At 52.8% G+C, this 16,005-nt stretch overlaps 1 protein-coding gene across 4 annotated transcripts in view; it reads left to right on the forward strand.

The window, feature by feature from the left end:
• Nucleotides 1-16,005, forward strand: part of RBM33 (RNA binding motif protein 33) — a 140,501-nt gene that overhangs the window by 113,997 nt on the left and 10,499 nt on the right. For 2 of the 4 annotated variants that reach the window (XM_047850882.1, XM_047850884.1), the window contains exons 15-16: nt 6,742-6,951; nt 11,801-11,989. In XM_047850882.1, coding sequence (XP_047706838.1) covers nt 6,742-6,951; nt 11,801-11,989 — 399 coding nt within the window. The remainder of the gene's footprint in view (nt 1-6,741; nt 6,952-11,800; nt 11,990-16,005) is intronic. The other 2 variants (XM_047850883.1, XM_047850886.1) reach the window with 1 other exon arrangement.

Genomic DNA, 16,005 nt, shown 5'->3' on the forward strand with positions numbered 1-16,005 from the left:
CAGATTGCTGCTGCGTGAGGAGTTTGAAAGGGAACTGTGCACCCCCCCCAGCCCCCGAGAAATTCACTCTCACAGTGAACTTCCCTTTTTTGGGGGTGCCTGGCTGGCTCAGTTGGGGGTGTGTGCAGCTCTTGACCTCAGGGTTGTGAGTTCGAGCCCCACGTTGGGGGTGGAGATTGCTTAAAAATAATAAAATCTTAAAAAACCAAAAGCAAACCAAAGTGAACTTACTTGTTTTGAACAGGACGTAAATCCACAAATGATCGGTTCTTTCCTTACGTTAATGTAACAGGTTTCTGAAAACCCTAATTTGAACAACGGGGTTTTTAGGTTTGCACGTGTGAGCGCTAAGGATTTTAGGGCCTCTTTGAGTGCTGTAACTGTGTGAGTTACGGAAGACCTCCAGGTGGGGGGTTCGGTGTGGTGTGTGATCCTCATTCACCTTCGTCCGTGTCCGTGTGCAAGTGTCAGGTATGAAACGATGCTCCTGGCCACCGCCTAGTAATTACCACATTAACTCGTTTTCACAGGTTACTTGGAATAATTCTGGAACCTAGAATTTCTCCCCAGAATTAGCTTTTCATTGTGCTGATTTGAAAGAGAGTAGTCGATCTCTCCATTGACAAAATGAAACCTCTCCGTTTTTCTTATAGAAGGGAACAACTGCATAACTTAGATTTTGGCCTTCAGGGCTCAGTATGGTTTTTAGGACAGCAGCGCAGGGACCTTTTCCTTTTGGGTGACGGTTAGTCTGTTTGCTGAGAACAGTTACGGTAAAGGCCGCCTCCTGGGAAGCGGCGTAGGACCTCGGAGACAGGAAGTCCCAGCCGTTACTGTGTGACCAGGGGTCTCGGGGTTTCCCTTTACAAAATGAGGATCATAGTTACCTTGGAGGGAGGATTGATGGAAAACCGCGTACAGACCCTAGTCCGCTTGTCGCATCGCAGACCCTCCCGAGAGGGGGACGTGGTAACGCCCCGCAAGGTTCTGTTATAAAGCGTATGGTGCCATTCGTGGCTACCGAAGGTGTGCAGAATTGCCCTGAATATGAGCGACTCCAGAGCTGACCCGGGGCTTCCTCCGACTTTCCAGTAAACGGTTGATGGGAGCAGTGTTTCTGAAAAGCCGGGCAGTCGTCATGATCCCTGCCTGAGCATGCCCCCTTCCGTGTGCGTCGTTGACTGAGCAAGTGACTGTGTCCACCCGCTCTGTCCCCTCTTGGAGGGTGCCATGGGGCCCCGGTTCCAGTGACCGCGATCAGGACAGCAGTGGCCACTACTGCTGTGAAGAAGCACGGAGCAGTGACTGGCCCGGGGAGTGCGGGGCGGGGGAGCGGGGTGCTCCAAGCAGGGAGAAGGACAGAGACCCCCCCGTGCCTGTGCCTGTGAGTTTGTGTCCTGGGGCCAGAGCCGCAGGTGAGGTGCGGACCCACAGAAAAGGCGTCCCTCTTCTCAGGTGATTTCTTAGAAGACCCGAAATGAGGTCTTTACACCACGTGGGACCCCTTTTCTTTACGTCGGAAGCCGTCGTTCTCCACTCTATAGAAGGAGAGTTTTCTCCTTGCAGATGAGGAGAGGAGAGGCTTTTGTGATACCTGTTTTCTCGCAGCTTTGGGGTCAAGCCTGCTTTAAAATGTAAACTTCTCTTGAAAATGAAAGTTTAGAACTTTGGTTTTCAGGGGTTTTATCTGACATTAACATCTCCTCTTACGATGTATTGCCACCATTCTCTCAGCCAAAGTAGCAACGAAAATAATTTTGATTATTTGGAGTGTTTCTTGATGAAGTGTTTATGTTCTCAGTTCCCAGTTTAAAAATCACCAGATCACTAGCATTCTGTATTTATCATCCAAATACTTACACGTACCATCTATCTTAAAATAGGCAATTATAATATCTTGCTTTCAGTGTCAGCTTCTCTTTTTGATTTAAAGTTTACCGTCTGGATGGTCTTGTTTTTAAGTTTTGGATTGCTAAAGAAAAAAATTACGACAGTATTCATTCTTTCTGTCCATCGTATACATGGACATCGTTCCTTGTAGGCCACGTGTACCGGCTCACTATCTAGTCTCCAATGTGGCGTAATTATTTGCCGACGCACAAAATAGTACTACTGACCTGAAGGCTGGCCTTTTGGTATCGTAGTGACATGTGGTCAGCGCCTGTGATCGACAGCGGCTGTAGCCTCGCATTCTGATGTCATCATCCGTTTTACGTGGCACGTTGAGAACCGCATGGTAAAGTATGATTTGCCGTTTATTGATTTATTCAGTAGCCATCTCGGTACCTTCAGCGCGCACGAGACATTCGGCTTGGTGAGCAAGGCAGACTTACGGGGTCTAAACCCCCGGTTTCTTCAGATGCTTGCGAGGGAGTGGGTGCTCTGGGCATCCTCGAACTTTTACCTTGCCGGGTGAACTTACGGGGAGCTTATTCAGCTCCCTGAGGTCCGTGCGGCGGAAGGCTGTCCCGTACAGCTGGCCGGTACCGGTCCGCTTCTGCACGCGGCCAAACGGGTGGGAGGGGGGGACTCGGCCGGTAGACCGTGGTGCCGCTGAGCCGTGCGGAGGATCTGGCGGGCCGGCCCCGCGTGCACCCAGCACGCAGCCTCTTGTGGGGCCTGGGCTCCGCCTGAAGCGTCTGCTCGTGTGACAGGGAGAGATGTCCGTGAGGCCCGTACAGCTGAACACGCGCGTAGCAGATACACGAGTCTCGCGCTAACACAATTCCGGGACGTCAGAGAAATTAGTAAATGATGGACCGTTGGCTCTTACGAGAGACGAGGATGTGGTACGTATGTATCCTTATGAGACTCTCAGCGTTTTACTATAGAAAAATTCAACACCTGTGAAACTAGAGAGAGGTCACATAGCTCTTTAAGGCAGAGACTGAGACACTACGCACGTGGGCTAGGTCACGCCCGGTCCCCCGGCTGGGGCGCCGGCTCGCTCCGTGGCTGGAAGGCCTGTGGAGAAGCTCTAGGAAACGCAGACCAGCAGCTTAAATGTCTGTGTGGATCGCGGTCTTGCAAAATGGCCTGCCTTCCGCGCACGGCTTCCATTTTTTTCACTTGGGGACGTTCCTCTGCAAGGTCGGCGTGACCCTCAGCTGGCACCGGCAGTGCACTTGGTAGAGGCACAGGGTCGCAGAACGTCGGGAGCACCCCTCTGGTTCAGCCTTCCCCAGCCTGAGCCGGACAGCCGTCGTCACCCAGGAGCCCTTAAGATAGGCCGGCGTCTGGGTCCCAGCTCCGCGGAGTCCGGTTGGATGGTTCTGGACTAAAGCCCGAGATGGCCCAGATTTGAACTGTCCCCAGGTGACGAGTACGGAAACTGCGTGTCCCCGACTGGTCTGCGGCAGCGTGAGCAGAAGCCCCGAGGAGAAGGCGCGCCGTGTCCTCATCAGCAGGCACGACGTGCGCTGCCCGCCTGTAGCGGACGCCCGTCCCGGGCCGACAGCGCGGCCGGCCGGCCCCAGCGTGTCGCGGGTCTCGGGTCTCCATCACCGTCGCGTCTCCCGCCCGTGCGCCCCGCACGTTACCGCCTTCCGCCGGGACAGCCGGCCTCGCGTTCCTGGGGCGAGAGCTGCTTGGTCGTGGCGCGCGGTCCCCTTTCTGTGTGGGCGCATCCGGTCCGCTGACGTCTGGTGGGGTGCTCGCGCACGCGCGTGGGGTCTCCTGCGGCTCTCTTCTCCCCGGGCACCTTCGGCTTTTCTCTCGGGGACGTGCCAGCCTCCGAGGAGGCGCGGGAAGGTGCCTCGTCCTCTGCTGTCTTCCGGGAGAGGTGGTGTCACGGGCTGCCTTCTTCCTGAGGTAGGGACCGGGCTCACCGGTGAGTGCCTGTGGATTTTCCTTTGCGGGAAGGTTGGCATTACCAGTTCCATGTCGCCTCGGACTTTGGGTCGTCTCGCTTCTTGAATCCGTTTTCGGCGTTTCCGACGCCATCCGTCCGTCTCGCCTCAGTGGCCTGACTTGGTGTAAAGTTTCTCATGATGTCCGCCTTCGCTTCTGCCGGGCCAGTGAGGTGAGTGGCTCTCTGCTCCTGAGTTTGGTGGTTTGTGCCCTGTCTCCCGTCTTGATCAGCCATCAGTTTCGTTGATCTCAAAAATGCAACTTTCGGTTTCGGTGATTTTTCTCTATTGTTTTTCTGTGTCTTATGCCATTGCTTTTTGCTCTGAGCTCACCGTTTCCTTCATTGTATTTTGGACTTGATTTCCCTTTTTCCTGTAGCTTCTTGAGATAAAAGCTCAGGTTATTGATTTCAGATTTCTTTTCCTTTCTGATGTAACTGCTTTAGTTGCACTGTATTTTTATTCAGAATTTTTTTGGATCAGTTTTTTATTCCTATTTCATTTCTCAGCCTGGCTTCCCAGTGGTCAACCCTGTTGTCGCATAGCTTCGTGGTCGGCCAGTCAGTCATTCAGGAAGAGATTGGCCGGTGGGCCACGAGTGGGGGCGGCACTTGCCCGAGCCCACGTCAGCTCGTCCTTCCTGCCCGCCTCTCGGGCCCGGCGCCCTCGGAGCGCACCGACCTAGGCCTTCAAGAGCCCTTGCGTTTCTGGGATCTCTCATTACCTCTCTCCGATTACTGGCTGGTCTGCTGTCATTCCAGAAGGGACCAGGGCTGACAGATTGGTGGGCGTGCCCCGTTCCCTTCCCTCCAAGTTTTGCTGATTGTGCTGCTGTGGTTCCCCGGCCTACGGGCCGCTCCAGGTCTGCCCTGTGGGCTGGGGGGGGGCGGGGGGGGGGCGAGGGGAGGGGAGGTCCTGTCACTGTCACCGAGCAAAGACTGCCGGGCCCCACTCTGTCTTGTTTCACTTTTGTCAATTCCAGGGACCTGAGGTGCTTGTTCTGGGCGGTTTTGTCCAGTTACAGATTTATCTTGGGGAAGGAGGTTGGCCGGTGTCTTCATGCTGCCATACATAGCTAGAAGCCCTGCCACGTGTGACATTTCTCCTCTCGTCTTTCATGGGGCCCGATTACCTTGGGCAGTTTTTACAAAATCTCATCTGCACCTATCTAGCTCCAGCCCTGTCCCTTCACTTTATTCCATTCAACTGGCCCTAAGAGAGAAGTTCAAAAATTTTTTTTTAATTATTTATTATGAGAGCGAGCTAGCATGAGTGGGGGAGGGGCGGAGAGAGAGGGAGAGAGCGAGAATCCCAAGCAGGTTCTGTGCCACCAGCACAGAGCCTGACGCGGGGCTCGAACCGTGAAACTGTGAGATCATGACCTGAGCCGAAACCAGAGTCGGATGCCTACCCGACTGAGCCACCCAGGCGCCCCAAAGATAAGTTTAGAGGGGAGAAAGAGAGAGAGAGAGAGAGAGACATGTAGAACGCAGGGACTGCAGCTGAGCTGACTTCCCAGGTCCTTCCGGAAGCACCGGGTGGCCAAGCAGTGTACGGGGGCAGGTGTGCTGGCCACAGGCCGCTGCACCCCCGGTGATCAGAGTGGTAGAGCCTCGCACCGATAGAAGTCTGAATTCTACTTTTCACATTCGAGCGTCCATTTCTGCTAAGATTCCGTCATTGAGCAGCTCAAGGTGGGGTTTCCTTGCCGTCCACACTTCCCTTCCTGGCCACCAGCCACTCTGTAGGAGACACGCTGCACTTAATACTGAGCGTAGCTGATAGGCACCATCCAGAGGTATTTTTTATGCCGCCGGGTGGTATCCTGAACGTAAGTACTGCAGCGTAAATGTGTTAAATAGCAAATATTCGACTGAGACCGTTTTAAAGCTCTAATGGGCTTCGTTAAACGACTCTTGAGTTGGGCAGCACCTCATCCGGCAAAGCAGAGAGGCTCCCAGGGGGTGTACAAGAGGGAAGGTCTTCTTAGAAGGAGGGTGGAGCAAGAGGGTTACTGCTCAGGCTGGTGGCTTTCCCTTAGGAGTCTTCCCGTGCCGGTGACCTCACCTTCCTCTGGGGGAGAGGGGCCCTTGTGGCCTGCTCTTTAGCCCTGATGGAAAATTCCTGATGCACCAGTTAAGACTGCATTTCTCAAGAAGGTTGAAACTGCAGTTAGATTAGGGAGTGAGCCCTGGTTTGGGAACTCGGTGTGAGTGACACCGTTTTGGGCCTGTGGTTTTCTTTTTAACAAATATCACCCTTTTGAAGGTCAAGAAACGAGGGAGCATTAGTAAAACTCAAAAGGTTAGATTTCTGGTTCTTGGGAAGCTCTCACTAGGGCCCACGCGTCCCTCTGTGTGCGAGGCCAGGGGAGGTGCGGGTGTTGGGGGCGGGGGGGACCGGGGGCCAGTGCTCTGTCCCCAGGGGAGGGTGGGCGCTGGGCCACAGCCAGTGAGGTACATCCCGAGGACGGGGGACGGTCCACTTGTCTTTGGTCTAAAGACAGGGTAAAAGTTTAAAACCACTGCCTGTGCAGACTGCCCATATTTTAATAACAATGCCTTTGGAAATGGTAAATGTATGTTGAGTATGAGGTATTTTTAAGGTTAGGCACTATTGTGCTGAACGAAACAGCACATAGTGTAATCACAGACCTCTTGAGTGTATACAGTAATTAAAGATCTGCGTGTTATAAATTTCAAAAATATGATTAAAACCCAAACACTGTCAGATGAGAAATTTCCTCAGTGGCTGTAGTGAAATGACAGGTTTGGTTTCCCGCTTGTTTGAAACGGTTTTGCTCTCGGTTGAGGCTAGCAGAGGTGGACTTCCCCGCCGCTGGGGAGGGCCTCCTGGCCACACACGTACTGACCAGCACGCTGCCTTGTTTCAGCAGGGAGGAGAGAGCGACGGCTTTTTTCACCCCGAGGGCCAGCCCCAGCGGCTCCCACAGCCCCCAGAAGCCAGACAGCCGCCCGCCCGCAAGGTGACGCTGACCAAGGGGGCCCCCCAGCAGCCCCAGCACCCACCGGTGGGGGCCCACGTGCACCCGGCCGGCCCTCCGGGCATCAAGAGCATCCAGGGAGTCCATCCTGCCAAGAAGGTACTGCCTGTGACCTAGGCTGCGCCCCGGGAGCGTGGCTGTCCTGCTGGTTCGAACGGTCCACGTTTGGACGGTTCTCAGATAGGGGTGCCCAGTGCACGGGAGGGGGGTGCAGATACATCAGTAAGCGAGCCGTCATTTCCTTCGTTCTGGCTTTGAAAGCTCATGTGTTCACAGGAGCACTTTTCCTCTTCTGACTTTAAGGGGACAGTTCGGGGAAAGTCCCTGCAACCGGGGGTGTGGTTTTCTGTGGCTCTGACCCCTGTGTCCGCAGACCCCAGTCCAGTACGATTCCTTCCCCTCTTACCGGCTCTCCACACTCCGCAGACAGAGAGCCAGGCATCTGCTCACACACCTCCTTCTCATTAGCCCAGTGCATGAGTGGGAAAGTGAGGCCTCGTGGCGGGGGAGGGGACCCGACCTGAAGAAGGTGGCCCTGACCCTGGTTCTGACACACACTGTTGGACAGGAGATGAGGGCATCTGATATGCCTTCGGGGCAGGGGTGGGAGTGAATGTTCTCCTTTTGTGCACTGAGTCTAAAATCTTCCCTAGGAGAAGAGTGTCCGCCTTGTCCTGTCCTGTCCCCATGGTAGGGTGCCCTCCCTTGGATGGTAGGGGAGCTGTCTCTAGCTTCCCCAAAGCCTGACAGTAAAGTCCCCTCTCTCCTCCCTTTTGGTGCATAAGCCAGATGCCCCTCGAATGATGAAGTTATGTGAGGGAGGAAGCAGGGCAGCAACACCTGCTTTGGGTTTCTTCTAGAAAGCTCCAGAGTCCACTGGCTCATCTATCTGTTTGTCTTGCTGCTGACCCAGGTAGTAATAGTATCAACATGAAGGCCGTTCTGGGTCCGTTACCTCGTCTGCATTATCTCGTAAGCACCTTGTGATGTAGGAGCAAATGAAATTATTCCCTTTGCAACAGAAGACGTGTGCAGACATGAAGTCTTCTCTTCGGTCTTGGAAGGTCGCTCCAGTCTAAACTGGCTTCGGTCAGGTGCAGTCCCGGGATACAGGAGGAGAGGGGCCTTAGAGGCCCCGTCCCCCACGTACGTGTGCGCTTGAGTGAGCCCTCGAGTTTCTTTGTCTGAAACCTCTGTCTGCTCTGCTATGAAGGGAGGACAGTAGCGTTTCCTGGCTGATTTGGGCTCTTGGGTGGATTTCATGAGAAGTTGCATATAAAAAGTATGGTGCCTGGTGGATCAGTAAGCGTTTGGTAAAGGATATTTTGCTGATGTTATAATTTGTTATTTTTTAAAATGTTTATTTGTTTTGAGAGAGCACACAGGGGTGCGCGAGCAGGGGAGCAGCAGAGAGAGAGAGAATCCCGAGCAGACTTCACGCTCGGCGCATGGTGTGACTCGGGGCTCCATACCACGAAGCGTGAGATCACGGCACGAGCCGAAGTCAAGAGTCGGCCACCAGTTTGTTCTCCATAGTTAAGAGTCTGGGGGTACTTGGTCTCTTTTTTTTCTTTGTTTCGACTTGTTTTTTAAATTCCACATCTGAATGAAATTGAATGGTGTTTGTCTTTCTTTGACTTGCTTCACTTAGCAGAATACTCTCTAGCTCCATCCATGTTGTTGCAGATGGCAAGGTTTCATTCCTTTTGATGCCCGAGTAATATTCCGTGGTATGTATACACACCACACGTCCTTTACCCGTTACTTGGGCTGCTGCCACAGTCCAGCTGTTGCGAACAAGGCTGCAGTAATAAACATTGGGGTGCGTGTAGCCCCTCGAGTTAGTGTTTTTGTGCTCTTCGGGTCAACACCCAGTAGTGCTAAATCCTAAGGTCGTTCCACTTTAACTTCTTGAGGACCCTCCGTACTGCTCTCCACGGTGGCTGCAGCGGTTTGCATGCCCGCCGACAGGGCACGAGGGTTTCTTTTACTCCGCGGCCTCGCCAACACCCGGTGTTTCTTGAGGTTTTTTTCTTTAGCCATCGGACAGGTGTGAGGTCGCGTCTCGTTGTGGGTTTGATTTGTATTTCCCTGATGGTGAGTGACATTGAGCATCTTTTCGTGTGTATGTCGTCTTTGGAGAAATGTCTGTTCGCGTCTTGTGTCTTTTTTAATTGCGTGATTTGTTTTTTGGGTGTTGAGTTGTATCAGTTCCTTACATATTTTGGATGCTAACCCTTTATCAGGTAAGTCATTTGCAAATATCTTCTCCCATTCTGTAGGTTGCCTTTTTAGTTTTATTGATTGTTTCCTTCGCTGTGCAGAAAAATTGTATTTTGACGTAGTCCCAATAGTTTATTTTTGCTTTTGTTTCCCTTGACTCAGGAGACCATCTAGAAAGATGTTGTTATGGCCGATGTCCGAGAATTACTGTCTGCGCTCTCTTGAAGGATTTTTATGGTTTCGGGTCTCACGTTCAGGTCCTTAGTCCGTTTGGAGTTTATTGTCGTGTGTGGTGTAAGAACATGGTCCAGTTTCAATCTTCTGCATGTGGCTGTCCGGTTTTCCCAGCGCCATTTGTTGAAGAGACTAAAACCATTGTATTTTCTTTCCTGCTTTGTCGAAGATGAGTTGACCATATACTTGCGGGTTTATTTCTGGATTTTCTTTTCTGTTCCATTGATCTGTGTGTCTGTTTTTGTGCCAGTGCTTCGGTGTTTTGATGACTACAGCTTTGGAGTGAATCTTGAAATCTGGGCTTATGACACCTCCTCCAGCTTTGCTTTTCCTTCTCAAGGTTGCTTTGGCTGTTTGGGGGTCTTTGGAGGTTCTGTACAAATTTTAGGATGGTTTGTCCTAGTTCTGTGACAGATGCTGTTGGTTTTCCCACAGGGATTACGTTAACTGTGTAGATTGCTTTGGGTGGTGTAGAGTCTTGAACCATGCCTGTCCTTCCAGCCCATGAGCGTGGGTTATCTTGTTTCTTTGTGTCTCTGGTTTCTTTATCAGTTTTAAGGTTTTCAGACCACGTGTCCTTCATCTCTTTGTTAACTTTATTCCTGGGTCATCATTTCTGGCGCAGCTGTAAGTGGGACTGATTCCTTCATTTCTTTTTCTGCCTTCTCTTTCTCTTTCTTTCTCTTTCTCTTTCTGATTCCGCTTCATTATTGGTGTACAGAAATGCAGCAGATTTCTGCACGTTGATTTTGTATCCGTCGACTTTGCCGAACTCATTTATCAGGTCCAGCAGTTTTTTGGTGGAGTCTTTCGGGTTTTCCATGGAGAGTGTCATGTCATCTGCAGATAGTGAGTTTGACTTCTCTCTCAGCCGATTTGGATGCCTTTTATTTGTGTTGTCTGATAGCTGTGGCCAGGACCTCCAGTACTATGTTGAATAACAGTGGAGAGTGGACATCCCTGTCTTGTTCTTGACCCTGGGGGAAAGGCTCCCACCAATTCCCTGTTGACGGTGATGTCAGCTGTGGGGTTTTGATATAAGGCGTTTATTATGTTGAGGTTTGTTCCCTCTAAACATACCCTAAACAGGGTTGTGTTGAGGGTTTTTATCATGAATGGATGCTGTACTTTGTCACATGCTTTGTCTGCACCTGTTGAAGTGATCGTATGGTTTGCATCCTTTCTCTTGTTGGTGTGATTTACGTGCAGCCTTCGATGTGTGTTTTCCAGTGTGACTCTGAAATATCCTTTTGTACTTTTCAAACACTCACTTCACGGGAGGACGTTCGCCACCGTCTGCAGAGTGTTAAGAAATGTGGTTTTGGATGCATTTACCTTCTTCTCTGGCCTTTTCTATGATGGAACAGGGGGTCATTTTTGCTCCTTTGTACCCAGACTCTAGGGCAGAATTTGGGGAGGCTGTCTGGAAACCCTGGTACTGTTCAGTCCCACCCAGCCGCCTGCATTTCACTGCTGCCCTGAACGGGAGACGCTTCATCGAATTCTCTAGCTGGAAAACAGCAGAGGGGCGCCTGGGGGGCTCAGTCGGTTGAGCGTCTGACTTCAGCTCAGCTCGTGATCTCATGGTTCTTGGGTTCAAGCCCCGCGTCGGGCTCTGTACTGACAGCTCGGAGCCTGGATCCTGCTTGGAATCCTCTGTCTCCTTTTCTCTCTGCCCCTCCCCCTGTTCGGGCTCTTTCTCTCTTTCAAAAATAAACATTAAAAAAAAAAAAAAAAAGAAAAAGAAAATACCAGAAAGATCAGCTGTCTCCTCTTACTTAAAAGGCCTTGGAATCGTTGGAATAGTGGTTTTGAACCCTTGGCAGCTTAAAAAACTGCCAAGGCCTGGGCCCTTCTGTAGACATGTGACGACTTAACGTGGGTGGGAGTGAGTGCGCGGGCATTGCTGTGGCTTGGATTTTTTTTGGTGTTTGTCGTAAAAGCTGTGTAGACGATTGTGATGTGCAGCAGCTGGGAAGCGACCCCTGCTGACTCTCGCTGGCCCCCTGCCACAGAACCCGCCTTTCGGGTTCTCGGGGTGCCACACGTAGTCCCGAGGGGACTTGGGGGGCATAACGTGGCTTGTGGTGGCACCAGTCCCCACTGGCGTGGCCTGGAGTACACTGGGAGAAATTTGGGCTCTTGGGCTGTTACGACTAGGCCCAAATAAGTGTCTCAACCCCTCTGGTCTTGCTGCTTTGTCTCCAGCACAGTGGCTACACAGGAAGTTACCCACCTGTGCTTGCTGCCGAGATGGGGTCGGACTTAGATGCTCCCGTTTTCTTCCTTTGCCTCCATCCAGATCTGCTGGGTATTCTTTCAGTTAGGCATTGAACCCTGCGGGTAGTGGATGAAAACCACAGAAAATCCTGTAGCTCGTGGTGTATTTTAATGGATTCCGAGTTGTTTGCTCACTTTTAAAACCCTAGTAGCTATTAAAAACAACAGCCCAGAGCTTAGAAGTCAAACAGTTAACTCTTGTCGTTGGCAGGTTGTCATGCACGGGAGAGGCCGAGGAGTGGCGGGGGCTGTGGGCCGGGGCCGCCTGATGCCAAACAAGCAGAACCTCCGGGTGGTGGAGTGTAAGCCGCAGCCCTGCGTCGTGTCTGTTGAAGGGCTCTCTTCGTCCACCACTGACGCCCAGCTGAAGAACCTACTGATGTCAGTCGGACCCATCCAGGTGGGTGTCCTGGGGCCTCTCCCAGGACTCCGATTCCCTTTGTGTTGGTTACTTCGTGTTAAAATAATACGTTTGAAAAGACATACACCTGTTTTATCCATTTTGCATACTTGAGATCGGAACTTTTGCCGTAGATTATTCGGCAGTTTTCAGGTGCTCCGTCACGGAATTTAGGAAATAATTTTGCCAGCTGAACAAATTATCTTCTGGAATTCTTCTATTATCCTAACATTCACGTATGCTCCTGAACATGTATACTTTTTGTTCTGTCACACACTTGTGTTTATGATGTTTAGAAATTTTTAAAGCATTTAACCTTCCTGACCTTGACTTCCAGAAATAGCGCATGTGTTAACAGCTGTGAAACTTGTTTTAGATTTTATGAACATGAAATAATGCAGACTAGATTTTGATCTCGTTATTTCATATTTTTTTAATCGTTTGTTCCTTTAGAAAGATCGGGGGTGGGGGGACAGAGAGAGAGGGCGAGAGAGGATCCCAAGCAGGCTCCACCCTGTCAGCACAGAGCCCTGATGCGGGGCTTGACCTCATGAACCATGAGATTGTGACCTGAGCTGAGATCAAGAGTCGGATGCTCAACAGACTGAGTCACCCGGGTGCCCCAGTCTCTTTAAAGTAAGTCGGTTCTAAATGCTTTAAAGTTCCTGCTGAGCCGGTTGCACATAGGTCTCCATTTGTGCTGCAAACCGAATTCTCCATTCAGATGCCTGATCTCTGCTGCTTCTACTCGAGGCCTGCAGGTAAACCAGCAGAGAAGTGGGTTGACCCGGTTTTCCTTCGGCCGAGGGTTTCCAGAGCCCTGTGTCGGACCTTTCCCACCAGCGCCTCCCCTCCCCCCAGCAGGCGCCATTGGCACCACGTCAGACCCCGCGCAGGCAGGATGTAGGGCGTGAATGTCGGGTTTCTGCGTACTTGCTTTCAGGATATGTTCCAGTCTCTTGCTGCGTGAGCGAGCGGGGGGACATTTTCAGACTAGAGGTGATACAAATAATTTTCAACAGGTCTTAAGTGTCTGATGTTGAGAATTATTAAACGTGAGGAGTAGGTGAAAGCCCTTCCGGAAAGCACCCTGTTCTCGAGGTATCATGACTTCCACCGTCAGTTTGGGATTTCTAGTGTTTATTTGTGTGTCGTAGTGGAACGTGAGCCAGAAACTCGGGCTTCTGTTTTCAGTGCCGTCCTGACTCCGCAGTGCGGCCAGAGACCCTTGTCGCTTACCGGAGGCGTCAGCACTGCGCTCATGGATGGTCCTTCCAGACCGTTAATGACTAATTTGCAGGAACAGACTGACCGGAGAGTTCAGATGCATGAAAATGTGCTTAAGCTGGTGTGAGGCTCTCCCACCAATGGTGGTTGAGAATTTGGGGTCCAGGTGCAGGGTCAGGCAGGGCGTCCAGATGTAACAGAGCAGAGCCTAACCTGTGGGATCTGAGGGCCGGCGTTGTCCGGGAGGCTCGAGCTGTGGTCTCACTGCCCCGGTCTCCGCGTGGGCCGGGAGTGATGGCACTGTGCTCTCCACGTGTGCCCGTCAGCATTTGTGGCTTTGCTTCCTCACACGGAGTCTAGATCGTTCTCTGGAGTGTCCTTGACTAGGATGTGGTTTTCAGGACCCATGTCTGAGCAGTGGTGCTGTTTGCCTCTCTCTCCTCACGCTGAACGGGGCGGGGGGGGGGGGGGGGGCGGTGGCTGCATCACAAAAATCAGCTTGGAGCTGATCTGCATTTGGGGCTTATAGTCTCTTGAATGGATTTTTTTTTCTGTTCTGAAAAGGATCCGAGATGATTATGTTACGAAGTTTGATTGTGGGAAGTAAAGCCAGACCAAAACGGCGATGGATTATTTGATGCCTTGTTTTAATTCGAAAGTTAGAGAAGTGGGAAGATGAGAGTGAACTTTCTAGGTTACGTCAGTCACTCTTACAGTGGGGTCTCCGGAAGGTGAAGCCCCCGGTGCCCCTGGGAACTGGCTGTGGCAGGCTGGGCTTCGCACCCGCATGAGGCCCATCCCTTCCCCTGGGGACCAAAGCCGGGTGCCCTCCTCTTGCTCGTCTGTATCCCAGAGGATGCTTTGGAGTGGGCCTGTACGATGTTTAGATACCACGTTCACAGAATGCCAAGTTTCTTACTGAAAAACTAGTATAACAAGCATCTGCTGGTGTTCGGTAGCTAAAGAACGATACTGATAAGTATACATTTTAAGAAGATGTTTGTAACGAGAACTGGTTATGGTTTAAACCTGGGTGGGATGGTGCCAGGTAGCCCCGGCCTCCTGTGGTCCTGACGGGAGAAGCTTCTGTGTGCGGTGGACTGTGGCGCCACCTCGCGTCCACTCGGTGTAATAGCAGGTGGTGCTGTCTAGAGTAGGAAGGTCCCCTGTTTCTCTGGGCTTTTAAGTTAGACTCCTAACCGCATGTGACCTCTGCTCCTTGAGCTGTGGAATCCGAGAGGCTTTCTCAGTGTGGCTCTCAGATTAGCATGCTATTCCCTTCAATGGTACTCACAAGGCTCTCTAGAAAGTCCGTTTTAAAGACCTTAATCAACTCGCTATTTCCAGAATGGGGAACAACGTGCAGATCTTGTAGAAGCGTGACAACCGGAAGGCAGCAGTGGCGTGGGAAGTGCGGTAGCGGGTCCCAGAATCTTGGGGGAGGTGGTGCGTGGCAGCCACAGCCGCAGCATTCCACTCGTGAGCGGGTCCGAGAGACGCGTCTGCCTGGACCCCAGCCCCCGCGAGAAGGGAGCCCGGTCACTGCCAGGCACGCGTGCCCTGTGGGCTGGCGGACACACGTTCCTGCAGCAGTGACCCTGACCTCCCACTCTGTCCTGAGACAGGAAGCCAAGGTAGCTCTTAGATCAGGAAGTAAGGTAGTTAGGTAGTTAGGACCTCCGTGGCTTTTTTGTGTAATTGCTTTTAGTTCCCCGTTTGCTAGATTGTGCCTCAAATTGTGCTAAGAAGAAAGATTCATTACCCCGTAAATAAACGTCATGGTGTAAAAACACAAAAGCAGTTTCCTCACAAAGGCACGAGGTTTGAGATCGCTCAGTGAGACTATGACTGTCGCCTGTCGTGACCCTCCCTGAGGATGAGGCCGGCCAGCGCTGGCTCGTGCCCACACGTACCCGGCACCGCGCCGTCTCCACCGCCTCCGTCACTCCCGTGTCCTGGCGGTGCCCCGGCTGGGGCCAGAGGGGGAGCGCGAGCCGTGGGTGTCCTTTGCGGCACAGCCGGGCTGTTAGCGGGGCTCTCTTCTTCGTCTCGAGTCTAGGCCTTTCTGTCGGGCTCTCCCCACCCGCCGCCTTGTAGCTCTCCCGGTGCCCCGGCCTGAGCAGGCTGGAGGAGACGCATGGCCTCCTCGTCCCCCACGGGGTGGCAGGTGCAAGGGGTGTCTGCCTGCCCCCAGACGCTGCACTTCGGGGCGGCGGGTGTCGCAGGCTGGCGTGGCTGAGCCCCCGTGGGCGGTCGTGCGAGAGCGTGAGCCGCTGCGAAGGAGTGTCCTGTTCCGACCCGGCCGCAAGGCCCGGCTGGTGTAGCCAACAGAGTTGGAATCTCAGGTCGGTGGTTCTGAAGTTCAGGGCATCGGGGGAGAAGACACGGGTGTGACCACGTGATCTGAAGCCACGATGGAAAGACTGCTTACTAGGGGCCCTCGTCAGGGTCCAGAGAACGCAGCCAGCAGTAACGCCCACGGAAAGAGGACTTCGGGATGGCAGTGTGACGGCCCTGGGGCTCTCGGGGGGCCAGCGGGAGGGAAGCCGGCCAGTGCGGGGAGCGGCGGGGGTCTCAGCACGGAGAGTGGGCACGCGGGGCCCTGGGGAAAAGCGCAGCGCGGGCACTGGACCGAACCCGCGGCGGCAGGTGCAGCTGTGAGAGGGTCCTGCGAGGAGCTGGGTGTCGGGCCTGCCGTGTGGCGCACGCTTCCATCGTTGCGGCCGTTTGCCCCTTGGGGCCCCTGTGCCTTGTGGGGACACCGGTCTGCCGCCGACCGGGGGCTCTGG

The sequence above is a fragment of the Prionailurus viverrinus genome, chromosome A2 (assembly GCF_022837055.1).
Source record: "Prionailurus viverrinus isolate Anna chromosome A2, UM_Priviv_1.0, whole genome shotgun sequence".
Taxonomy (NCBI): Eukaryota; Metazoa; Chordata; class Mammalia; order Carnivora; family Felidae; genus Prionailurus; species Prionailurus viverrinus.